This window comes from Strix uralensis, chromosome 7 (genome assembly GCF_047716275.1).
Source record: "Strix uralensis isolate ZFMK-TIS-50842 chromosome 7, bStrUra1, whole genome shotgun sequence".
NCBI classification, from domain to species: domain Eukaryota; kingdom Metazoa; phylum Chordata; class Aves; order Strigiformes; family Strigidae; genus Strix; species Strix uralensis.
Genome location: NC_133978.1, coordinates 19,589,048 through 19,615,301, shown reverse-complemented (window position 1 = coordinate 19,615,301; position 26,254 = coordinate 19,589,048). Strand labels below are relative to the sequence as shown.

The following is a 26,254-nucleotide window of genomic DNA, read 5'->3' as shown; positions in this document are numbered from 1 at the left end:
TACACATTTGCAGAGAAGACCTCTCCTTTATAAGAACTTCTGCTAATAAACCAGAAGGCTTGTAATACTACACAAGTCATTTCACATACCACACTTGTACCATAAGTATATGATATTTTCCTAGACGTAAAAAATGCATTTCACATCACCCATTTAAATATATTTACAGTATCAGTGCATGCCAAGCCCTAATGCAGCTATGAAGCTGCTGCCGACCCGTGAAAAGTGCCTCTTCCAAGTTAGCAGATGATTCTTTAAAAAACAAAAAAGGCCCAAAGAACAGTTCTAATAACACTGCCTTACATTTTTAAATGTCGTTATCATCAGAAGCAATATACAATGCAGATTTTCATATATATATATATATAGAGAGAGAGATAAAACATACAAGCTTATATTTCATCCTAATGTAACCTTGAGCATTACAGAAGCACATATGAAAGTACAGGACAAGATGACAGAACTACCTTTTAATTAAGTTTACTCAACACTTTGAAACCTGATTAGCTGCAAGAATGAGTCTAAAAGAAAAATGAATCACAATCCTATTATGACAGTGGCTTTCTAAAGTGTTTTTCCAGACTATGTTTCTTTTACACTATTCAAATAGCTTTGACCATGTTTCTTTTCATCTGTAACACGAGAAGTGCTAAGGCCTTGTCAGAATGGCACCGTTGCTTTGCTTTCTTACTTCTTCCTCTGTATAAGGCACACAGATTTATGTACACATTAGTATTTGCTCTGAAAATGCAACGTGCCTCAGTACATTTTTCCACTTACACCACTGAGCTTGTAAATATGCTTCCTTTCTGTTTCTACCATTTTTTTCTCCTCTCACATCATTCTGCTTGGCAGCATAATATCTGTAAGTGAAATAAGCTGACATTCCAGCCTCTGAAATGGTCCAGTCAGTACAAAAAAAATCTGGTGAATTCAGAAATTAGATTCAACTGGACAGCAGTCCATAAATCTGAGGAGAGGGAGAGCTAAAAAAGAGAAATGGAGCACAAGTAAAGGAGAAAATGCAAGACAATGAGAAATACAATAAATGAAGATAAAAGACAAAATGGGCCATCAATATTTATATACTACAAAACCAAATTTGGAACATACTTTTTTCTTCTGTCTGATATTTAGATCTTTTTTGAAGTAGGTCCCCACATACCTTCTTCCGTATGTAGATAAACAATTTTTTTCTTCCATCTTTACCTATAATCCCAAAGCCTTTTTAGAACCACCTATTTTTATTGTAAGCTGAAATCAACTACACTTTAGCTGTTCCTAATCGTAACGGGAATGGTTTTATTTCCAAATACATCAGCCAAGATGTCAAAGTTAACTACAATAAGTCAAAAAGGAGTACACAAAAGGGAAAGCAATTGAGTTTGAAAATTCCCATCTGATACAATCTTCACCTGACATCAGCAGTCCATGAAAGTTGAAACCAAGTTGTTAGAAACAGATACCACACATCGTCACAGTATTTCCCTCTAAATTGCGCACTACTATTTAGAGTTTCCATAATATAATTTTAAAAACTTTTAATTCCTCTTACCCATATACTCAGCACATTTACCACAGTGAGAAGCACTTCACAGCTGTTACTCAAATGCCTACCAAATGTGCCATTTTAAAAAACAATCTGAATTTCTATTAAATACTGCAATTTCACACTTTCAAAACCAAAATCCACATAATCCAGAGAGTAAAAGTTTTCAAATAAATATAAGAATAACTGAAATATGATGTTTGATATACCAAACAATTTTAAGACTACAATTAACTTCTATGAGTTTTGTTCTGAAAGCCGTAAGAACACTAGCTCTTACCTAGAAAGAAACACAAAGCATTATTTTGATTGGATATGAAGCTCTTTACATGTACGATCTACCTCAGGAAACTATGTGGAGTTTTGGAGGGTTTTTTCTGTGTGTGTTCTGTAACAATGCCAGCTGTTCCAGTGAGATCTACTAATGGAAAATGCACTAGATAATCCAAGAGTTTTTGATTATGATACTACTTAGCCTACGTTTCAGTTCCTGATTTACACTTCCAAAAGAGACAAGAACAGAAAATAATATACTGACAATTTCACAAACATGACTTTGTACAGCATCATATAAATATCTGTATTTTCACTTATTTTCAAATACACAAAATACTCACTCTCCTAATGTCATCTAGTGTATTAATTTCTGGTGAAAGTCCACCATGAACACAAAGAAACTGCTGATTTAAGAGAGCAGCAAGAGGGAGACAATCGAAAGCTTCCATACAAGCATCATAGACTCTTTCTGAGTACTTTATTTTACCTGCAGGAAAAAGAATATAAAATATTAAGAAATCCGTATTAGATGGAAGAAGCAATCTAGTGGATCATAATTACAAGTGCAAATCTCAAAGTGAATGCTTAAAAAAAACACAAATAAATTATTATTTTGGGGTTTAAATGAGCATTTCTAAACACTACAACAGCAAGCACATTTCTAAGACATACTCTCTTCCAGAACTATAAACTTTTTTCATTTCTTCTTGTTATCTCAAGTGTGGAGAAACTATTTTGTTTTTTTCAAAAATCACAGAATTATTTTGCCTTATACAATTATATAGCATACTTCAGTATAAAATGCTACTGAAAAGTCTGTGATTTCTCATTTACAGTGAAAAGCTAAGAACTGCTTATAGATTACATCACTTTTACCAGGGCAAATGATCCATTTATCACTGGATCAATACTTACACAAGCCTCCAAATGGAGGAGCAGCTTCATCATCAAGAGTGGTATCTTACTAGTATAGTTGAAATCAATTCCCCAAATGGAAAAATTAACTCAGCAGCAGGGTTTTCTTGCTAGCCTCACAATGCTGCTCAGCAAGTTACTTTGCACTCCCAATTATAGCCAAGACAGCAAAGTAACGTTCCTCTCTCCAGGACTGATATATCAACATTTACTCCATAACGTATCTTTACAGACAGCAGTCTTCTACATAACTTGCACTCCAATGCCACACTTAACTGCAAGCAATTCTACAGAAGTCAATGCAGTCTCCAAATGTTTGCAAGACCTTAAGTAAACTAACAGACAAACATCTCTCATGCAAAATGACAGATCAACATGTTGGAAGTAAGCTAATTTTACATTCTTAGACAGTACTTACATTCTTGCTTAAAGGTAAAATACTCTGTTAGGTGTCTGCATTCATGGTTGCCTCTCAAAAGAAATAATGTGCTTGGGTAGAGAATTTTCAGGACCCATAAGTACAGCACACACTGTTGAAAAACAAAGATATCCAGTAAAATACACTAGTTTATAAAAACTTTAAAAATTATTACTGAAAAACATTGAGTAAGAATGTTAACAGCTTCAAAAGCAAGTACAGCTTAATGTGCCATTTTAAAATACAGCACTGATTCCCTGAGTCCCATTCTGGTCATGAGTTATACAAATTGCTTAATACCTAAGAACAGCTGCACAGAATGCTGAAAATATATTTATATTTACTGGACACTCAATAATAAAATAAACTCAGCAGAATTATACTGCAGAACACTTTCACCTAGACAAATAACGTATGTGCTTGTGCCTAAAATCTCATTTTATAATATGATTCTAAACACTGGCATAAGAAGGAAAGCAGACATTTATTAATAAAGATTGAAGAAAAAACCCCACAAAACTATTTACATGAAAGTCAGATATATCATTTGGACACCTGGGGAAAGTTAGTTGTTTATTCAGTGTTCAAGCACCATATTCAAAGAATTACAGTAAGTTTCCATATATCATTATTTTTGCAACATCAGCAGCAAACAGAGTTGAGGACAGAGCTACAGAATACACACAATTTTTCCAGTTCAGAGTCCGTTACCACCCAGCAATCCTGAATGCCCCAAATTTATTTCTTAAATTTCAAATCTGATTCTTGTATTTTTAACTGAGTACAGAAATCTCAAAACCACGGAAGTTTTGGACTACATTGAAGTCACCTGCAAGTTGTTATTATTGTTCTTAACCAATGCGAATACCCTGAAGCTACCGTTCTTCGGTTATTTTGCGTAGAATAGTAAGTACATGAAGGAAGAAAGAAAACAAAGGAACACTTTAAAAAAGACAGCAAACATGGAGAAATACATCAAATACTTCTATTGTGAAGTTTAGCTTAACTAATTACTGAATTTTTCTTATCTTATCAGTAAAAATATGCAAACCAGTAATTTTTCTAATGATACTACTTGCTTTCCAATGTTTCTGTAACTCTAAAATATCCTGATATATTGCAAAGTTCGCAGAGCTTTAAAACTGTTTCCCAGCAGAGAGCTTAATCAGTTTCTTACAAAACAACTGCTTATCATCAAATGAATACATTAATTAATTTGGCAAATTCTACAATTGTGAACTGTTTTAGTTAAGTCGGTTTGGATGAAAAATTTATAAAAGCTGGCAACCTTGAAAACATTTAATAGAAAAGTGGCAAAATAGTGCCTTCTTTTCAGTGAATGGATATTACATTTGATTAAATTGCTGAGATTGACATGTTCTTAAGCATGAAAGATATTACCTATTAAGTACAAAAAGAATTTTTTTTTCTCACATTTCCTGGACCGGTATTTTTATTTTCTATTATCAAACACAGACAGGCTAATGTCAGAGTTCTCTATGTCCTGTTACTTCCCGTACAGAAAAGAAGAATTTGCACACACTTATGTGAAGGACTCCATCTTGATCCCAGCAGTTTGTTATACACAATCACAATAGCATGTAATTATCTTTCCTATTAGAACTGATGACATTTTTTATTTGGAAATGGTTTACCACTAAAATATCAATGCAATTAAAGATGCTTCAGGACAGACTGATTAAGAATTTAGTAGTGACAAATCAAATTTCACTGTTTGCACATTTTAAAAAAATTTCACCTTCACTTTCCTCTGAAGTCAAATATTTTACCAAAAGTATATTAGATTTCCAATCACTAAGAAAGATTTTAAAGTAACCATATATGAAAACTCCTGGAGGTCAACTTAAACTTCCTAAATTTTAATTAATGCAAAAACTTAAGTAGGAAATTTTTTTTAAGGTTAAAATGGAGAACAAATGTCTGATTTTCATGTACAAATTTTTTCTTTCTCAACAGCACCACAAAGCATAGCCCCACCTTCATGCCCTTGCATCAATTCAACTTTATTCAGATAATCTGCCATGTACTTCACTGATGTTCCAACAATCACTCAGAGTAGAAGAGAGCATATTATCTCAATGAAGAAAGACGAACCTTTTAAGAACCCCGGAGTGGTTTTCAAGAATATATTTAGCATATCTTTACATATTCCACAAGTATATTTAGCATGCCAAATATCATATTAAAAATTAAATTAAAATCATATGAGGAAAAAGATTTGAGCCTGTTCTTATTAATATATTCAAGAATGTCCATTGTTTAGAAGGTTTTTTTAAGAGTAATGGTTGAAAAGCTTTCATACCATGCTTTGATATATTAACATACAGTGTTGCTATGTAAATGTCCTTTTCAAGGACAATTACATTATTTATAATCATCAAGAACAGTCCAAGAAGACCTGTTGCACTTTTTCCTTATAAATGACTTTGATGCAATTGCTCTTGTTGCATCTCCTGTTTGTCTACCATCCCTAACAACCCCAAAAGGCATTGTGTATGCCCTTTACAGTATGTACCCACACATGTTATTAGAACAGCATAAGTTTAATACAGAAACGAAGTATCATACACCATGACTTGCAAAATACTATTTCAAATGGTATGCCATTCTATCAGATTTGGTATCTATGAAGAGATCCCAAGCTGAGGCATTTCCCAAGCTGGCTCCAGAGGAATAGTTACCTTACAATCATAGCTCTGAAACTTAATTGATATGAGTAAGTGAGTATCTCTGGAATGTAGCATACTGAATAAACGTGCTGAAAATTAAAAAATTATTTGAATTCAAAATACCTGAAAAATTAATGGCAGAAACACAGGTCATCCTTAGGGAATATCTGTAATTGCCCTCAGGATTTTAGTAAAGAAAAATATTAATTATTATTAAAAACCATTTGATTACATAAGTAAAATGAATCTACTTTATACAGATAAACAGCTATAATAAATTAAACGACCTTGCAGTCATGACTCACCTGTTCTCCAAAAACATAAAAACACACCCTCCTGAATATTGCCAGAGAAGCAGGATTATGTAAAATAATGCTATGGAATTCAACTTTTAAAAAACTAACTAAAGAAAGAGGAGGAAAATGTTATGAAGTCTGGTGATTTCAACAGGACAGTCCAAACAGCTGGTCAGTATCCTCCTGTAAGCAGGCATTTGTCATAGGAAGAAGCACAGCAAGGAAGAACACATTTACATGTTAAAGCAGACCTAAAATTTCATTTGAAAACCTCCATGAAAGCGTGCTTATAGAAAAATTTAGGACAAAACAGATTAATATATTCAGTTACCTCTATACTAAAATAACCTCTGTCTACATAGTCACCGAGGAAGAGGTATCTTGTGTTAGCAGGTGATCCTCCCACTTCAAACAGCTTCATTAGATCAAAGAACTGGCCATGAATATCACCACACACTGCAAGCAAAAATTTTGTTCAAATTAATTTAAAAAAAATCTAACAGAAAAGCTACTAAGTTATAGTTAAGTAAACAGCCACAAAGTACTTCTAATTAAGAGGAAAGGCAGCTATAACGCAGGAATAACAGAAAGTTTTGAAGCTTCCCCCTTTGCTTTTCAGTAAGATGCTGTCCTCACTACATGTGGTGACACTGATGATATCCCTATTTGAGTCTAGCAGATTGTGGAATATTTTTCAAACACAGTTAATGCACTGAGCATTGAGGCTTGAAAGTTGTCAGCAGCTCTTTAATGTCCTCCCCAACCCCTTAGGTATCTTTGCAAATTCTCCTTGGTATGCATATTTGAAAATGCCTGCTGCTTTGCAACAATTTGCTGTGTCCATGTGGGATTGAAAAAAGCAGGGAATATGCTTTTGTTCTGAGTCAGACTAACATACCTTTTAATATCATCATATCTTCTCTTTGCTCAGTTACTTTTCTCCTTCAAATAACCATGTTCACTATTTCAACAGTGGATTTTTCTTGTGTTTTTAGACTATGAGACAGGACAAAACCAGTGGTCAGCAACCTAAGGCAGAAGTGCCAAAGATAGCAGATGGGGAGACTTTGAAGAGCATACAGCAAAGCCAGGTCATCTCACAATTTATAAAAAAATGTATGGAAGAGACAACTGCTCCTAACTCCTCATTCCCACAGGAGTTCCCAGCTCAATGGAAGTCAGGAGCTGCCTTCTTGCTTCTGCATGAGATATGGCTGATAATAATTAACAGCAATTTGAGAGAAATGTCACTGATCAACTGATGAATAGCATCTTCTGACTCCTCAGAGTTTATCAGTAAACTTTTTTGGGGAAAAAAAGTTGTTCTAATTTTGGAAGGAAATACTGGATATGGCACACCACACTTTAAAGGTTGTTAGTCCCTTGGAGCAGACCATTTTTCATCACGACCTACAAAATATTAGACTAAATGCGTCCTCTTTTATGTCACTTTTCTTAAGATTTCTACTCAAACACTGCAAGAACTTTCCTTCTTTTTCAGCTGCCAATACACCAGTAGCTCTGGGTAACTACCTAAATCAACGGAAACATAAAAATTCTAAACATAGAGACAACACTGTAGTTTTGAGCTTTATCTGGAGCTTCAAAAGACTCTTGAGTTCAGACAGTCACTTAGTGATTTCCACCATTACAATCATTCATTTTAAAAAAAAAGTCAATAATAATGATGTACTGTTTAAATGTTTTCATTTACCCAATGCTAACAAATTAAAGCAAGTTGATGCCCTAAAAGCTTTTCTGACACTAATTTTATATAGGTCCATTTAGAAGAAAACAGATTCAAATGAAAGAAAATCTAATTTGAACACAAAAATCAAATCTACTTTCATTATCATAAATAACAGATATGCAACATACACTATTTTCTATGAGTCTGGATTGTTTATAAACAAAAGTACTAAAGGACACCAATTCCACCTTTCACCAGGTCAAACAGAAATAGAACTAGTCAACCATGAAAATATTCCAAAAAACCCTAAGACTCAGTTTTGTATCACAGGTGATCGGGTCCTAGCACATTAAAGATGCTAAAACAATCTTTCAACACTTTCTAGTCCTACTACCCTGACAAAAACATAGTTTTACATGCAATTGTCAGTCTCACCTACAGAGGAACTATAAAGGTATATTTTTCATTCAGAATTTCAGTTCACAGTATTTGCTTAAAACCACAGCAATTAGCTTCTCTTCACATATTTAGGTTTTAGGATAATTCTGAGTTTATTTTTCTATTCCAGGTAGATGCCTTTATTCCCACTTCAAACACTGCAGGAATTAGAAATCCATAATTCATCAGCATTTAACTACTTTCTATTTTGTCATTTTAATACCAACCATACTATTTTTTTCAAATAGGTTTAATGCCTTCATTTTGCAAAATAATGTGCAGCCTATTTTTTCAGACCATTTGAGTACTGTTAGGCAAATGCAGTTGTGAGGGACAATTCAATAAGACTATACAGAAATTTTATTTTAGCAATTTTTAAGACAAACTCTACTACTGAAAAAATCTGGCTTTTTTCAAACTTATTTGTGAGTGAAATCATCTAGAAATATTACCTGTAATTGGAGCTTCAACTTCTATCATAGTTTTTTCCCTCCGTAATATTGCAGCACCCTCATTGATGATTCTAAGTGCAATTTCTTCATCCACTCGACCTTCTTTTATCAAGTGGTTCTTCAAAATGTCAACCCTTGGTCTTCCATCTGTGTCAAACACTTCTTCAGACGTCAAGCGATGCGTTGGTGGAAAAGGGACAGCTAAAATTTTAAAACAAGAAACAGTAGTCTCAACAATGCTATTTTAAAAAAATACTCCACCTAGGATTGGATCTATCATGGAATAGCTGATATCCAAAGTAGCAAATTTGTCTTTCAATCAACCAACTTGATGACATCATTAAAAGCTCAATGGAACAGTGCTATCTGTGTATGTATTTAAAAAAATTAGCACCTATAATGCGCAAGTTTGTAGAAACTATAAAACAGAGTTAAAATGCACAATAATATGTACAACATTTGGAATAATCAAAACTGCCTTTCCAAAGGGACATCATCTCTCTCCAATATACTGCCATTCTCTGAAAGACTCAACAAGTACTGAGGATGCAGGAGATCCATTTAATATCCACTCAGACTTAAAAAGGCATTTTAAAATAAGCCCATCATCAAAGCCTAAAAAAACCACCCAAAACCAAACTCAAAAAGCCCAACACCAACAACAAAAAAATGAACACCAAAACGAATCCAAAGCTAGCAAGAAAAGGATACAAAACCATTTAAAGGACTAGAAATAAAAGCAGGTGATAGCCAGCACCTGGAAAGGAAGAAGGTCACTGGAGGAGGCCCACAAGAATCTGCACTATTTAATAAATTCATAAATTACACTGAAAAGAAGGTAACTCATGGAGTGATGCAGCCTTCAGGTGACAGCAAGTATTCCAGACAATGAAGAATAGGGCAGGCTATGAAGAGCTACAGAAGTCATCCATGCTACTGAGTGGCTCAGCAAAATAGGACACATTAAATATTAATAAATGCAAACTAATGAAGGAAAGAAATCTTAACTTTACATATAAAAATCACAGAAGCAAGGTCTTTCCTATAGTTCTAGGAAAATACTTGATGATGTCAAGTCAAAGAAACCCAGAAAACTGAATATTAAGAATTATTAGCAAATAGAAAACAAAAGAAGATAAAATTATGCCGCTGATAAATCCAGTATGGAACTCTGGTTTGTCCACCTTATAAAAAAGAAAAAATAATTAAAAAAGGATTCAAGGAACAATAATGGAAATCAAAAAGTTAGAATGATTTCTGCTACAGAAGTAATTAAGTAGACTAGGATTCTTCAGCCTAAAACCAAAAAACTAAGGGGGACTCTAACAGAGGTCTATGACGGCATTACGGAGAAGGTGAAGGGAGAGCAGCACTCACATGCTCTTGGCCCCGGAATGGCACAAAGGGGCAGGATGAACTCTGCCAGTTTGAAGTTCTGTCAAACCACTGACAAATCAGAAAAAAATGTAATTTTGGGAGCCTGCAACATTGCCACTGTAGGTTGAAATTCCTTCTTTGAGCTTGTTTTCATCATTTTTCTGTTGTGCCGTCTCTAAAAAGATTAAACTCAGAGTAGACGCTGTCCATATACTAGACACAACTTTAGAAAATTACTGGAAGTATCGGAGTCCTTGGATCCTGGCTCATGAGTCAAAAGCAACCATATGTGATCTATATCTCAATGAAGTGGAGCAGATGAGAGGTCTGAGGTTGGGGATTCAGAAACTGCCCAGATAACATATTTGACATACATGAATTCAAAAAATGGCAGTTCAGTTACTGCACAAATGAAATAGAGATGTGGGAGGAGAGGATGCATCAAAATTGCTACTGAGCAGTGCAGAATATCATCACACTTATGCTGGATTACAGAAAATAAAACTAATCTGAAAAAAACACCAACCACCCCCTCCCAAAAAGCATACCACTATTGAAAGAATGAAGTAAAAGATAAAAGGAGAAAACCCTCCTTTTTGCTTTCCATTTAAATATTATTTCAATATGGGTCCTGAGGGAACTCACAGATGAAGTGGCTAAGCCACTGTGCATCATATTTGAGAAGTTGTGGCAGTCCAGCGAAGTTGCCACTGACTGGAAAAGGGGAAACATAACCCCCATTTTTAAAAAAGGAAGATAAAGAGGACCCGGGGAACTACAGACCTGTCAGTCTCACCTCTGTGCCTGGCAAGGTCATGGAGTAGATCCTCCTGGAAACTATGTTAGGGTGTGTGGAAAATAAGGCGGCGGATGGCTTCACAAACAGCAAATTGTGCCTGACAAATTTGGTGGCCTTCTATGACAGGGTTACAGCATTAGTGGGTAAGGGAAGAGCAACTGACGTCATGTGACATGCACAAGTCAACTACCTGGACTTGTGCAAAGCATCTGACACTGTCCTGCACAACATCCTTGTCTCTAAATTGGAGAGACGTGGATCTGATGATGGATCGCTCAGTGGTTAAGTAATTGTCTGGATGGTTGCACTCAAAGAGTTGTGGTCAACGGCTCAATGACCGAATGGACAGCAGTGACAAGTGGTGTTCCTCAGGGGCTGGTGTTGGGACCAGCACTGTTTAACATCTTCGTCATTGACATGGACAGTGGGATCGAGTGCACCCTCAGCAAATTTGCCAACAACACCAAGCTGTGTGGTGCGGCCGACACGCTGGAGGGAAGGGGTGTGCCATCCAGAGGGACCTGGACAGGCTGGAGAGGTGGGACCGTGCAAACTTCATGAAGTTCAACAAGGCCAAGTGCAAGGTCCTGCACGTGGGTCAGGGCAATCCCAAGCACAAATACAGGCTGGGCAATGAGTGGATTGAGAGCAGCCCCACCCGCAGAGAAGGACTTGGGGGTACTAGTGGATGGAAAACTTATGAGCCAGCAATGTGCGCTCACAGCCCAGAAAGCCAGCTGTGTCCTGCGCTGCATCAAGAGAAGTGTGGCCAGCAGGTCGAGGGAGGGGATTCTCCCCCTCTACTCTGCTCTCATGAGACCCCACCTGGAGTACTGTGGGGCCCTTAAATAAGAAGGACATAGACCTGCTCGAGCAAATGCAGAGTTGGGCCACGAAGGCGATCGAAGGCTGGAGCACCTCCCTTATGAGGACAGGCTGAGGGAGTTGAGGTTGTTCAGCCTGGAGAAGAGCAGGCTCCGGGGAGACCTTATAGCGGCCTTCCAGTACTTAAAGGGAGCTTACAGGAAAGGTGGGGAGGGACTGTTTATCAGGGAGTGTAGTGATAGGATGAGGGGTAATGGTTTTAAACTGAAAGGGGTTAGATTTAGATTAGATAGAAGAAATTCTTTGCTGTGAGGGTGGTGAGACACTGGAACAGGTTGCCCAGAGCAGTTGTGGCTGCCCCCTCCCTGGCAGTGTTCAAGGCCAGGCTGGACGGGGCTTTGAGCAACCTGGTCTAGTGGAAGGTGTCCCTGTCCATGGCCAGGGGCTTAGAACTAGATGATCTTTAAGGTTCCTTCCAGCCCAAACCATTCTCTGATTCTGTGATGCTTAAAAAAAAACCCTGGAGAAACACACTATCCAAAGATAAGAACAACTGGTAGTATGAATCCACTTGTAGATAATTTATACTCTATTTTCTTATTCTCCAAAATTAAACTCTACATTCCAAAAACCAATGCTTAAATACTAAAACATTCACTGACTTCATTTAAATTGACTTCTAGATTATTAGCAACACATTGCTACCCTTCTGTTTTATGCAATAATAAAAGTCTATCTAGAAAACTGATGCATTAATCACATACATATATTCACTGAAATTAAATTATACTAGAAAGTAAACTGGAGAATTGTTTATTCTTCCTCTTATAAAAGTTTCTAAGTAGGACGAAGCTGAAAAACGTGCCTTTACATTACATATTGTAGAACAAATCTGGCACTTTACTTTTGGACATAAAGTATTTTATTAACAGAAAAGAAATGGCTTGCCTTTGCTTCCAGTCTCCTCTAGTAATGATTCAAGTTTCATTTGGAAGTATTAAAATTCCATGTAGTGCAAATTTTAATAATCTTAATGCATTTAAGAAATTGAAAGACAAAAACTTCTGTTCCATGTACAACAATCATTTAAAAACATAAGTCTGTCTCTGAAAAGAGAAATTCATTGTTCCACCAAGATAAATTTAACTAATTTTTAGAAGCACTTAATTATGACCAGGTGAGCATCAATTCTAGCGTTCACTGTTTTTTTGAACTTGACTTTCCAAAGTTCATATTCCCTTAATGTTATTTTTGCATTATTTAGAAATTTATATTAATGTGTACATAAATTAGTTGTAGGCCATTCCTTTCCACACTTTTTTAAACATGTTATTTGAGGGCCCACAACTGCCTTCAGCACTGCAAAGTTGAGCTTACCCTTCTATGAGAGATCAGACAATTAACAAAGTAGCTTTTACCTGTTTTAAGTACTGCAAAAGCATCAGGGATCATACCTTCCCAGAACCAAAGTCAATCACCTCTAAGACACAGTTCTGTAGGAATTCTGATTCATTAGTCCTAGTATTATTCCTAGATAATGATCTACTTGAGTGAAAGATCACCCTTTTTTCTTTTTGGAGGTATTTTGGGTAGATGCAGGGTGTGGTAGGGAATGGTTTGTTGAAGTGACCAGCTGTTCTTCATTCTCTTATGTGCAAATCATTACTTATTATGACTACCAATGCCTGCAGAATTCAGAAAGATGGTTTTGTCCTCTTCCTTATCACAGTTCAGAAATATTTCAGAGGTCCTAAGCACATGACAGATTAAATTTTCTTCTCTTAATAAAGTTCTTATGTCCACATAATATATTATGTGGATCAGACCAGATCAGATTTGCACAAAAATTAATTCTGTCTGTTTTAACAAACTACATCTTTGAGTTTGTCTCGCAAGTTACATTTTCTGGGAGGCTATAAAAACATATGTTTCTGTCCAGTGTCTGCAAAGAATTGTCTCAAACTATTTTAATTAATATACTTATAAAGATTTGAATTAAAAACTCTGTATATCCAGGGGTAATCCACAATGTCCAAAACTCACAAGTGTTAGTATCAGAAGTAATAAAGCATCTGCAAAGTTATATTTGCCTCATGAAAAAATTAAGTCTTAAAACTAGTTCCTCAGAGTTCAATAAAACCCTTTTCACACAATAAATATATTTTCCTATTGCTCAATAAGGATTATTTTTTAGAATAATTTTCAGAGAAGGCAGAATAAAACATGGCTAAAGATTTTATCTGCATCACCCAGCTGAATAAAACAGTAATGCTTACTACAAAACCTGTATCTTTCCAGTTTATACTTTAATTTTTGTCTCAACAATAGTTAACACTATATTAGAGTTCATAGCTTTGAAAAATATTACAAATAACATCTTTTAATAGGTTAAGGATGGTAATTTTTGAAGCATGTAGACAATTTCTGCAAACTAATGGGTTTAATTAAACCTTTGATGAAGTAGTAATAGAATGTTATAGCCTAAGGAAAAAGAATTGCGGCATGATGTGTTCCAAGACAGAAATATAATCTATGTTTCAAAGTCTTTGTGCATAACCTGCACTCTTGGGACTGTAACAGAATGGTAATTAAGAGGAATTACCCTAAGGAAATAACATGGTGTTGGTCATTAAGGGATTCCCTTCTTTCATTCCCAGCAAAGCTAAGCAATAGAAAAGCATTTAGAGATTAATCTCTAAAGCAATACACACTGAACTACAAAATAACAGACTATATCCTATTAGTAAAAGTATAGATGTTAGTAACAAAGATAACATACCCTGATTTACAATAACATACAAGATTTTCTAAACCAAACCATTGCTTACTAGTCAAAAATCAATCAATTTCACTTTTAAAATAGGTATGGATGATGTAATTTTAACTATACTGATTCAAAATTTTAAACAGAAATGTGAGGAAGAAAACCGAGTAGCTTTTGGGATTTGTTAACAAAAAGTTTTTGATGGTTTTTATTACTATTTGTACATGCATTTACAAAGAGTAAAATAATCACCTTTCCTTTATCCTGTAGTACTACTAAAACAAGAGATATCAAAAGCAAAACCTCTAAAGCTAGTTCTACACTGACTTTCTACAAACATCTGGGTATATTTATACCTTACAATAAAGCATACTACAGAGATCCAAAAGTTAGCACCAATCTGAATAGATAAACTCAAAGTACCTTGTAAAAAGGTTCAAAAGTAGAAAAGCTACATTAGCATGGCACTTTACTCAATATAATAATCCCCGCTGAGGTGCAATATGGCAACTAACACAAACACGTTACTTCCAGACCCAAAGCAGATCTCACATTGCCTAGTAACTGAGTACAACAGTAGCTGCTAATAAAAATCCTACATGTAGATACTGTAAATTTAAACTATGCTGATATATATGCCCATTTTAATAACCTTGGTAAAATCTGGGTTGTATCAGAGACACCCTGTTAGAACAGGCTCATGAAACAAGATGAGATCAAAGCCTCTAGACTAACGGTAGGAAAAAGTATCAGGGATCAACCATACAAGTACTGTACTTCCACAAGCAAAGTATTTTCTGCTCTTAAGACCTGAAAACTTACATAATTCTTTTTCTCTGACAGTGAAAGAAAATTAAACATTTTTCCTTTATAATCAGGAGCCCATGACATGTTCCATGAACTCAGTTTTGGCTGTAAAAGCATGCTCAACGTCCCAGATTTCATTTTAAGAGTGTTTTTGATTTCACAGATAAAATCTCAGCTCACATTACTAAGGTTACTAAACAAAGACTCGTGTGTGTCAAGAGTTTGTTGCTTTGGTGGTAGGTATACAAGAAACAGCATGTAACATTTGTCTCCACTAAGTGATATCATGTATCAATACAACCATGGTGTTCTGCTAAAAGGCCAGTATCCCTCATTTTGTCAGCAGGTTTATTAGCACGATAGCATAGCTGTCTGTGGCTTTACTGTCATTTGGTCAGGTTTTGTGGGCTTTTGGTTTTATAAATGCATTGCTGTCTATGTAGTGTCACTCAGAAGAATCATAAAGCCTAACACCTAGCACTTCTTTCCATCTGTCTCTGGAGTTTTCATCCTTCTACCAACATCTATACAGAAGAAAGAGATGTAGCACCCATGGCTGCTATGAGGACAGACTACATCCAATTATCCTTCTGAATTTGGCAGAACACATCTGAAAAGAAATAGCATAAAGAGATCACGGATGGTCTATGACCAGCAACCTTGAAAATATTAGTTAAGCACAAATACAAAGCAGCATCTCCTTGAACTGGAAAGCTAAAATCAATAGTTGTCAAAAGACAGGGGTTACCCTATTCATCCCAAACAAGAAAGCACAGATTCAGCAAAGTCAGTTTCTTGGGAATTATGGTATTTTTCCAAAATGCCACAAGAACTATCCCTTCCCTCAAGTTTCTTTGAATGCATGCTGCCTGCTATATTAACACGCATTCTAGAAGCAACAAAAAATGACCCTGTAAACCTTGAAACCCTACAAAAGTGCCGCAGGCACTATTTATTTTATCCCTTGCTTACCATGTACTTGCAGTCTTAAAACAACAGGACGAGGGGTAACAGTTTTAAACTGAAAGGGTTTAGATTTAGATTAGATAAAAGGAAGAAATTCTTCACAGTGAGGGTGGTGAGACACTGGAACAGGTTGCCCAGAGCAGTTGTGGCTGCCCCCTCCCTGGCAGTGTTCAAGGCCAGGTTGGATGGGGCTTTGAGCAACCTGATCTAGTGGAAGGTGTCCCTGTCCATAGCAGAGGGATTAGAACTAGATGATCTTTAAGGTCTCTTCCAACCCAAACCATTCTATGATTCTATGATCCTAAGATAAGTTTCACAGAATTTTAAATCTCAAATGAAACTATTGATACACCTGGTATGCCATGGTGCATTCATCTTTCATACTGTCTGTGTAATTTTTCAATCAACTTGAATGCTGCTTTTAGAAGTTTCTCTCAGGAAAATATAATTGTTTGAGAAGTATTTAAAGATGCTCCTCCCATTAAAATTGCCATAGTGAGCTACGCCAAAAGATTATTGAGTGCTTTAATGTGCTTCTGGCAATGGTGGACTCATAGATCTGTCCCTCCCCATACTCTCTGCTTTCCAAACAGGGTGGTTTAAGGATTTCCTCTAGAGTTTCATCCAGACCATCATGTTTATGATCACTGACAGAACTATTTTTCACTATTTTGTCCAGATCCTAAATAGACACTTTTATAGTTTTTGCCACCACTGCAACTTATTGCTATGAATTCCACAATTTTAATTACACGTTATAGGAAAAAGTATTTCTCCCTTCCTTTATATTCATTTCTGGAAAATTTTGTTTAGTACTGCATTTCTCCGTTTCATAGGAAGACAAGAATTACAGTTGTTTCCTATTTGACTTTTCCAAATACCACTCATGATGTAAGCACTATCTAACTCTATCCCCTACTTAGCTACCACTTTCCCAAGTCACAGATTTCTCTTTTTTGTTGCTCCACCTTGCATGAAAGCCACTCTGTGCCTCCGAACAGATCTTTATATAAAGAAGAAAACCAGGAAGGGGGACCAAAATTAACATGCTGCTGTTCAAGATGCATGGGTAACACAAGATGCATACAATGGCATGATGGCGCATTCTCTTTTTTCTAAACTGATCTTCTAATAATCCCTAAATTCCTATCAGCCTGTTCAACTGCCACTACACTAACATTTTTAGAATACTATCCATACAGTCCCTAATGTTTCTTTCCCAAGTTCACTGCCCTCTATGTTTAAGCAAGAATTGTTCTTTCCCTTGTAGAGTCTACTCTGCCTTTATCAGAACAGCGTCTCCTGCAACTTCTTTGCCCAGGCGTTCAGTTTAACTATAGTTTTCTGAAATATCTCTGGAAGCTTACTATCCTGAGTAAATGTTGTTATATGCCATTCACTCTGTTTTCTAAATAACTTATCAATACATTTAAAGAGCACAGATGACAGATGTTAACCTCCCTCAACCATGTGAGTTTATTACCTATTAATATCCTTTCTTTTCTAACTAATTTTGATTCAGAAGAGGATATTTCCTCTTTTGCTTACTCTAAAGGCTCTGATGAAGGAACCTAATGAATAGTTTTGCCTGGATCAACCAGTTCACTAGCTCCTCCAAAATATTCTAACAGTTTCTCTTGATTTCCTCCTACGAAAACTGTACCAACTCCTCTTTAATACTCTACTTCCTCAGGGACATAGTCCACTCTTTCTTTTAAGTGCTAAGAGTCTGCTTAAATTAAACTTACTGATCTACAGCTCTCCAGTTCAATCTAGAGTTTTTTTAAAAAAATACTTCTATGCTCCATTTCTCAGACTCAGAAGATGAGTTATGCCACAGGCTATGGAAAATAAATCCGCAATTTTGCACCCAAAAACCCCAAAGAATTCCTTTAGAGCCAACAGACAAATATCTTCTGGTCCTGGGATATTTTTTTTTCAACATTTGTTTTGTTGATATGTTCTGAAACCACTTACATTTCAATGAGACAATTCTTTGGTCCCATTCAGCAAAAAAAATTGACTTGTATGTGAAAGAGTCCTTAGCTTCTTACACAAAAAATACACATGTAAGCAGTTGCCAGATTTTTCTGCTCCGGCCTTACCTTTTCAAGCCTCAACTGCCAATTTGCCCTACTGAAATTAAGGCGGGCTTCCATTTTGGGTGGGTTTTTTGGGTTTTGTGTTGCTGTTTTAAGATTCATTCACTCTAACTATCCTCTCAATAAAAAAAAAAAAAAAGCCAATCAAACACTAACTTGTCAGAATTCAGTTCCATTCCATCGTCTCACCCCAAAAAAAACCCCTGTGATTTTTTTTTTTAAAGTATGACCTTTTAATACTCTCTTTACTCTGCTGCTTTTTAAGATGATTTTAGAATAATTTCTGACCAGCAGCATAAAGGCATTCTAAGTGCCTTATAGTATCTTTAAAACAGCCTTCACGCTGCCTGTAAGCATTTATCCTTTTACCTGTTGTTTTGGGGTGCTTTTTTTGTTTACCAGACTCTGAATTTTAAAGTTCAATACTGCAATTATTTCTTTTTCTCCTACATGGAAATCATTGTTTAAAAGTAGCTGTTAGTGTCTTAATTTAGGACCCTGCTCAAGGCTATGAGTTACTTCTCTTTGGGATTCTCTGAAGAGTTTTTCAATGATCTACCATTTAATATCCAAAATGACTGTTTGCCAATCAGACCGTATCATGACTTTTATCCAAAACAAAGGAATACCGAAGCCTCCCATTTCCAGAAGAATAGACATAATCTCCAAATTCAGCAAAAAATACCCATTAGCTCAGCATGACAAGGTCCTGTGGCTTGCCTCCCAAAGCCTCGTAACACCCATAGTGAGCAAGCACAATGCCGAGTAGGATAGAGTACCTCCAAGTACAACTCTGCGGTATAGCTACACACAGGTGGGTCAGAGAAACCCCGGTGCTTTGTCCTCAAAGGAAAGCCAAAGAAGGCTCATCCCTGCCATGCCCGGGACCACTCTATCAAACCGTCGGAGCTTACAAGCACTTTTTCCTATCAGTGAAAAACACTTTACTACAAGGTAGTAAAACAGTTGTTTCAATACAAAAGATACAATACATTGACAAATTTAAAGTATGAAAGTCACATGCACTGAGTGGTCAAGTGCACTGACTGAAGTCAGTCAATTACCATCCAAAAAGAAAGGCAAACCCAAACGAACCAGATATGGCAGTTAAATATCAACAGCAGTTTAAAGATACTTTTTTCCCCTGTGATTCTGACAGAACATAGTAGAGGAAAATGCTATCTTCCACAAGACAGTAAAACACTAAGTATCATTCTTCAAAGATGAAGAGGATGCCTTAGAAAACACTGAATCAAGACAACAGGTGCATTTTCTCATCTCTATTAAAAAAAACAGTAACAAAGACACGCCACAAGACACCTTTTGAGAACTAAATGCCAAAAACTGACTTTAGACATTTCAATTCCATAGCTAACCATTAATTTATAGGAAACTCTCTAAGTACAAATTACTTAGACAAGTTAACTAAGTCATAAAAAGAGAAAAATTGAGCTTTTTATACACTTTAAAAGCAACCAATGACCTTTGATGATACGATTCATACTTTGGAAGGTATGCCAGACCAATGCTGCTAGACTGTATAAACTGCCTATTTAAAGCCATTATTAAGTTTATTATATGTATGTCTAATACGAACATTACACCTGTTAACCTTTCAGATATTTTTCTAGATACATGCACTTTCCACTAATTGCTAAATATACAGGTCAAAATATAAAGGAGACACATCCTAATTATTATCCTACCTTATTAAAAAAGACTAGTTACTGATGATAGAATAATTCAACCATTTTTTCTTGGGTGAGCATCTCTTGCCCATTTCTGCCAACACGCATTATTAGTGGTAAAGGATTTAATTTCTCATAGCCTCTGAAATTTAATGGTTTCTTCTATTTTTTCCCCTCTTCCAGTAATACAGAGGAAGAAAATAAAGTTAAAATAAAAGCAAGAGATGAAACAATGCAAATACCAGCAAACACTAAGTCCTTAATTCACATTTCCTCCCAAAAAGACCTAGCATATGGAGAGCACGAAAAGCTGAAATATGGACAAATACACAGATATACCAGGTAATACCACTACATTTTTCTCTGTGGCTGTTCTCAAGGACCTGAGACATTACAAATGAAATGTCTCAGCAAGGAGAGACAGAAAGTCTGGGTGCCCCTAGGATGTTTTTTCTTGGGAACAGAGCTGGCACACAAAAAAGGAACATTTTCAGACCACTTTTACACTTTTTTTTTTTCTCCTATAGTGGATCACATTAAACAAAACAAACACAAAAAAGTATTACCATAAAAAGAATCCCCAAACTTTATTCCAGTAAATTAATTCACTAATAATTATCAATAAATAAGTGGATAATTATGAAAAAAGAGGCGATTTCTACAGTGATTCATAAGCACTACAGAAGTTAAAAGTATAAGACGTTATGCAACCATTTGAACTGCTGTTTTAACAGTTTCAACCAGCACACCTGGTCCACACATTTCCACTTTTGGGTTCCCTGGTATGCAGCGTTGTCTTGACAAAAGCAGAGGGCCCACCTTAAGAGACTATCACCACATCTATAATCTATTCATTGTACAATAGGTAAGAGTACAGCGAACATTTCTTGGTATGTGAGAGGCAACACATCTGTTTGAGAACAGGGATGTGATATAGTTGCCACATTTTAACATGGTTTCAACAAACGTATTTATGTTGCATAGATACTCCCACTTAGCACTGACATAACCTGCAATCTTGCACCTCTACAGTTGCTGTCTAAAAAAAAATATTTCCAGCTGCACTGCACCTAATGGGGGAGGGGGGAACCAAACCACCCTGTCCTTCATATCAAGAACACAGACAGTTTGGCACAGCTGTCCAGGCTTTCTCCAGAAGCCAATGATTCAGCACGATAGGTATGGACAGGACCGGTCAACAGAAGGAACAGAAAAATGCTGCTATATGAACACTTAACTGGTTGTAATTATGTCAGATAAGGCTATCAAAGTCTAATTACCTTTATAATAGTTCTGTATCCTACACACCCGGGCTCAAATACTGCAACCCCAGGCTGTAATCCTGTTAGAATGAAGCAAGTCTTAAGTATGATTTTAAACAACCAGATGCATAGGTCACATCTAACAAGCTGAATTATCAAGTGACTGGAAATCAGCAGGATTTCCAGCACACTCTAAAGTATCTAACCACTTACCATTAGTTTTCTTGCATTGTTTTAAAACTTAATTTGTTACAACAAATTGCAGTAAAGGTACAAAATATCAGTAAGTCTAAACACTATACATTAAAGCAGCTCTAATGAGTACAAGCTTCCAACAGACTAGTTTTAACATTTTCTACTTTTAGTCTTGCAATTTGTTCAAACAAATCAACAGGTTAAGCAATCCAAAATGCGTAACAATTTACTATGAGCAAAGCTTTCCAGCTTACTGGAAAACATGCCGATTTCCAAAACATACTATGGGATTCCAAGGCTCTAATTAAGACCTGCTGAAGACAAAGACATTCTTTTCCTTTCTCAAGACCCCCTGTTATATAAAAAACTAAACGAACAGATCTCCACCCCTTTGAACTCAGTTAAGATACTGTGTTCCTAGGAATGTCACTCTTAAAAGCAGACTGCTTTGTGTACAACCCTGAGTTCCAATAGACCACGTCTGCTATTACAAATGTCCACACTGCCACCATCAAACACAGTTCAGTATCAAAACCTTTGAGATCAAAATAAAATCATCTGTAATTTGAGTAAATTACTCAATTTACTCAAAACCTAGAAATTCTTTGAAGTGTTACCTATGCTATCCTCTTAACTGACAGTTTAGATCTAATGAATATATTTAGGACACTTTAGTCGCAAAGGATTATTCTCCCCACAAATACTAAAATGACACACTTGATGTGCTCCGGAGCAAAGGAGCTTAGTATTTTACAGCATTTTGGTCACTAGACCATCTTAGTTTCACGCAGATGTATCTACTTTAAAACGTTTTACTTGTTCTTCGGGGAAGTATAACGTTCGACTTTTAAAGGCGTCCCATGAGATTGTGCTACCGAAACAGGCCCTGAAGAAATAGATCAAGGTGATTTTTTTCCATCAGAACTGGGAACCGGAGACCAGCTGCCAAAAGAAAGGGCGGCAGCACCTTCCCACTCCCTCTTCCTCGGCGCTGTCAGCTTCTGCAATTACAAGGATCTCCTCTGCGCAGACAAGAGGAAAACCCCCGCAGCGAACCAGGCGGGAAGGGGCCGGACCCCAGGCGGGGAAGCCGGTGGCCCCCGGCCAGCAGAACACACACACACCCGTGCCAACCCCGCATCTGGGCGGGATGCGCCAGGGCCGCAGGCCTCGGGCACCGCTTCCACGCGCGGCACGCAGCCCCTCAGCCCCACGGGCAGCGCCGGGAGGCGGCCCGGCCCGCCCCGCCCCGGGGCTCACCGCAGGCTGCGCCCGCGCCCAGCTCGGCCTCCCCGCCTACAAACCCAGCCGACCCCGCGTCTTTCCATGCCGGTGCGGGCGCCCCACGCCTCCGCACGGAGCCGGACAGCCCTCCCGCGGACACGCCGCTCCCGCCCCTACCCGTGGGCAGCCCGGCACCAGAGCACACCCCCCCCCCCCCCCACCCCCCCACGCGCGGGCGGGCTGCCCCCTCCCCGCGCGGGCGCCCGCGGACACTGGGGCGGCCTCCGCCCCGCCGGGGGTCGCGGCCGCCGCCCCCGCGCCGCGCCGGGCAGCCATGTTCCCCGCTCCTCCGCCGGGCCCGGGCCCGGGCGGCGCCAGGCCGTGGGTCAGGGCGGGGACGCTCACCCTTGACGGCGCGCTCGCTGGTGGCGTGGGGCGGCAGCAGCAGCACCTTGCTCCCCTCCTTGGCGGACATCGCTGGGCGCTGCCGGGCTCCGCCGGCGGCGGCTGCTGGGCGCGGCGACGCCTTCGTCCGCCTCCTCCGCCGGCGTGCTGGCGGGGAGAGGGGCGCGCGGCGGCCGGCGGCGAGGCGGGGCGGGGGCGGCTAGAGGCCCCGGGCGGCGGCGGCCCGGCGGAACATGGCGGCAGGCGCGGCTCCCAGCTCCTCGCGCAGCGAAGGGACAGTCCGCCTCGGGCCCGGCATGCACCGCGCCGCCACCCCACGAGGGGACTACGGGAGCGTGGCGAAACTCCTGGCTCCGCCGCGCCGGCAGCGCGGCCGTTAGGGAGCGTGGCGAAACTCCGCTCTCCCCGGGGCGGCGCCTCCGCCGCGAGGCGCGGGGAGGGGCGGAGGCTGTGGCCCGGCGCCTCCGGGGTCTTTCCCCCCGCCCCGGGGGAGTCGAGCGGGGAGCCGGGAGCGCCCCGCCGCGGCGCGCCCCCGCCCCCGGGACGGGCGGGCGTCGGGCCGGGACTGGGGGGCCACGGGGGAGGAGGGGCGGCGCGGCGGGCGGCCCGGCCCCCGGCGGCCCCTCGGCGGGCTAGGGCCGGCGGCCACCATGGAGAGCTCCGCGGGGCCGCCCCGGCCGCCCCGCTCCCCGAGGCAGGGCAGGGCGAAGCCCCACTGGCTGCAGCACGGGTGGGGGAGCCATTTTGTCAGGCGGCGAAGCTTGAGGGCGTGGAGTGGCCGCCTTCCTCAGCCGCCGTGAAAGGGGCTCCTCAGCACTCCCCGGGCACTCCCTCAGGGAGAGGGGCTGTATCCATTCCCTCAGCGGGGGCCCTCTCGCCTCCACCACCTTTGGAAGAGGCCGCACAGCCTCACCTCGCGGGTGAGGCCCTAGGTGCAGGACCAGCCCAGGTAGGATAAGAGGTGGAGGAGGACGGCAGATAAGTTGCCCCTGAGGAAGAACCTGGGCATGGCTTACTGGAAGCACCCAGCACCAGGTAATTCAGCCAAACTTCTCTGCTCCACCGTGGCAGCTGAACAACAGTGGACAAGGGAAAGGGCCAGGAGCAGTGACAGCCATGGGTACCGCAGCACTAGCTGCCCTGGCCCAGTGCCTAACACCCCTCAAAACTGCATGGGGAGATAATAGCACTTGCACCATGGGCCTGATCTTTGCAAATACAGTAGGCCCCAGCCCTTTGACTACAGCCAAACCATGCAAACTTTGTGTAGAGCAATAGGTCCAACCCTATGCAAGGCTTAAGATGGGGCTTGGCCTTGGCAGAGACATTGGTACAACTCCACTACATCTAAACTAATCTGGTCATTCTTTGTGACTACTCCCTATTAAACCAACTTTGCTGATGCAAAAAGCTAAGTAGTTCCTGCTCCTCTTTGTACCAGCTGTTAATTTCATCCCTCTCCTCCTGTTTAGTGTATCCTCAGTTCTACCAGTGCAGGTTAGCTGTAGGACTGCACTATAGCTGAGATCACAGCAATTAGCTAGGTTTAAAAGACAAAAATCAAACAAAAGACACCCCCAAAAACCCCAAACCAAAAATTTCTGTATTTGGCATCCCTTAAATATGTCAGATGTAGCAAACATCTAAACATATACATAAAACCACTAAAGACAGTATGTCTAAAGAGTTGTTGCTTTGCATCACAGCTAATAATACAGCTCTGATGTATTATTTGTACTGAGCTGTACAAACTATTTCACACAATAAATCAGGAATTTAAGAAAGAAAAGCTGTTCAGAGGTAATAGTTTCCAGCAGGTCCAAGGGAAATGGATGACACCTGAGGTGAGTACCTGCCACCTTGAGCATAAAAAGCTGTTTGTCTCAAGCAAAAATACATTAAAATTGATGAGTTACAGAAGAGCTTGGGTTGACCTTGCTTTTTTTTTACATAGCCAAGACAGTCCAAGCAAGAAACTTTGAATGAAAGATCACTGTAAAGGCACTCATGGAAGCAACTGAAAATTTTAAGGGAATCAGAATTATAAACCCCTGGGTTATTTATTAATGGCACCTCTAAGTCACCAAAGTGTTGGAAAAACAGAATTCTCTTAATTCCATGTCCACAAGTAAAATGTGTGTGTGTGCACGCAAAAAGAGAGCTGGGATACATTAGGGTATCATGGAAGAAATCCTGGATGACTATTTTGGATTTCATAGCTAAGCTTTCAAGTAGCAGGAATTACTACTTTATACCACATGTTCTGCAAATGTCTGTCATTGTACAACCAATTTAAAGGGCCTGTTTTTTAAATAGAACAAAAGCTCATTTGCTTCAATAGCATGCATGTGTATCCATTCAGAATATGCAGTGAGGGCATGGGAAAGGCAAGGCAGTAAGTAAATGTTGCTCTTATTGACTTAGCATTAGCTTAAAGTAGATCTGCTGGAACAAGGAGCAGGGGGAATGAATTCAGTCTCTTATTTAGAATCAAGAGAAACTCAGTAATAAATGCAATTTGAATGTTTGACAGCGTGAAACTGCAGAGAGATTCTCATATTATAAAGAAAATAATTTGTCCATACATTTCCAAACACACAGAGAGCCTGAGACCTCATTGAGTGTTGTCAGGAATCACCTCTTCACCTCACCTGAAATGCAGCTGCAAGAGAGATGTCTTACTTCTTCCAATTGCTCACTTCTCTCATGAGCCTGCAGCCAACATGAATCTTGTCTCCTGGGGTATGAAGTAAAAGGGGCTGACGCAGTCAGAACTCTGGTTGAAGAAAAAGCATAGCATAATTTTATTTTGCTATGATGCTGTGCCAGAAGGAGACATTATCAGCTTCTAGGCAGCATACCTAGTGCCCTGCATGCTGAAACACTTCCCATCATATCCAGGCATCACCTAAAAGCTCACACAGATGAAATCTTGCAGGGTTTTGCCCCCCCCCCCCCAATACATTAGGTTGATGTGATAAATGACATTATGTCTCCCTACAAACCACACCTCCTTAAAGCATACAACAAATTTGAATGACTTTTTTTTTTTTTAAACAAGAGCCAGAAAGATAAGTTAGCTAGCAGAGTTACCTTGGGGTTTTATTGTCATTTTT

The 26,254-nt window shown here is 39.2% G+C and overlaps 1 protein-coding gene across 15 annotated transcripts in view; it reads right to left on the bottom strand.

The window, feature by feature from the left end:
• The window catches only part of PPP3CB (protein phosphatase 3 catalytic subunit beta), a 58,950-nt gene extending 35,435 nt beyond the window's left edge, over positions 1–23,515 (bottom strand). For 10 of the 15 annotated variants that reach the window (XR_012629669.1, XR_012629667.1, XR_012629668.1 and 7 more), the window contains exons 1-5: positions 23,139–23,513; positions 8,725–8,925; positions 6,476–6,600; positions 3,159–3,270; positions 2,167–2,312 (exon numbers count right to left, since the gene is read on the bottom strand). Coding sequence is in view for 8 of the 15 variants with exons in the window: in XM_074874669.1 (XP_074730770.1) it covers positions 2,167–2,312; positions 3,159–3,270; positions 6,476–6,600; positions 8,725–8,925; positions 23,139–23,208 (654 nt within the window). In the remaining 7 variants the exon portion in view is untranslated. Of the gene's footprint in view, positions 1–2,166; positions 2,313–3,158; positions 3,271–6,475; positions 6,601–7,042; positions 7,174–8,724; positions 8,926–21,332; positions 21,471–23,138 lie in introns of those variants that run through there. The other 5 variants (XM_074874670.1, XM_074874673.1, XM_074874677.1 and 2 more) reach the window with 4 other exon arrangements.
• Between the last annotated feature and the right edge of the window lie 2,739 nt (positions 23,516–26,254).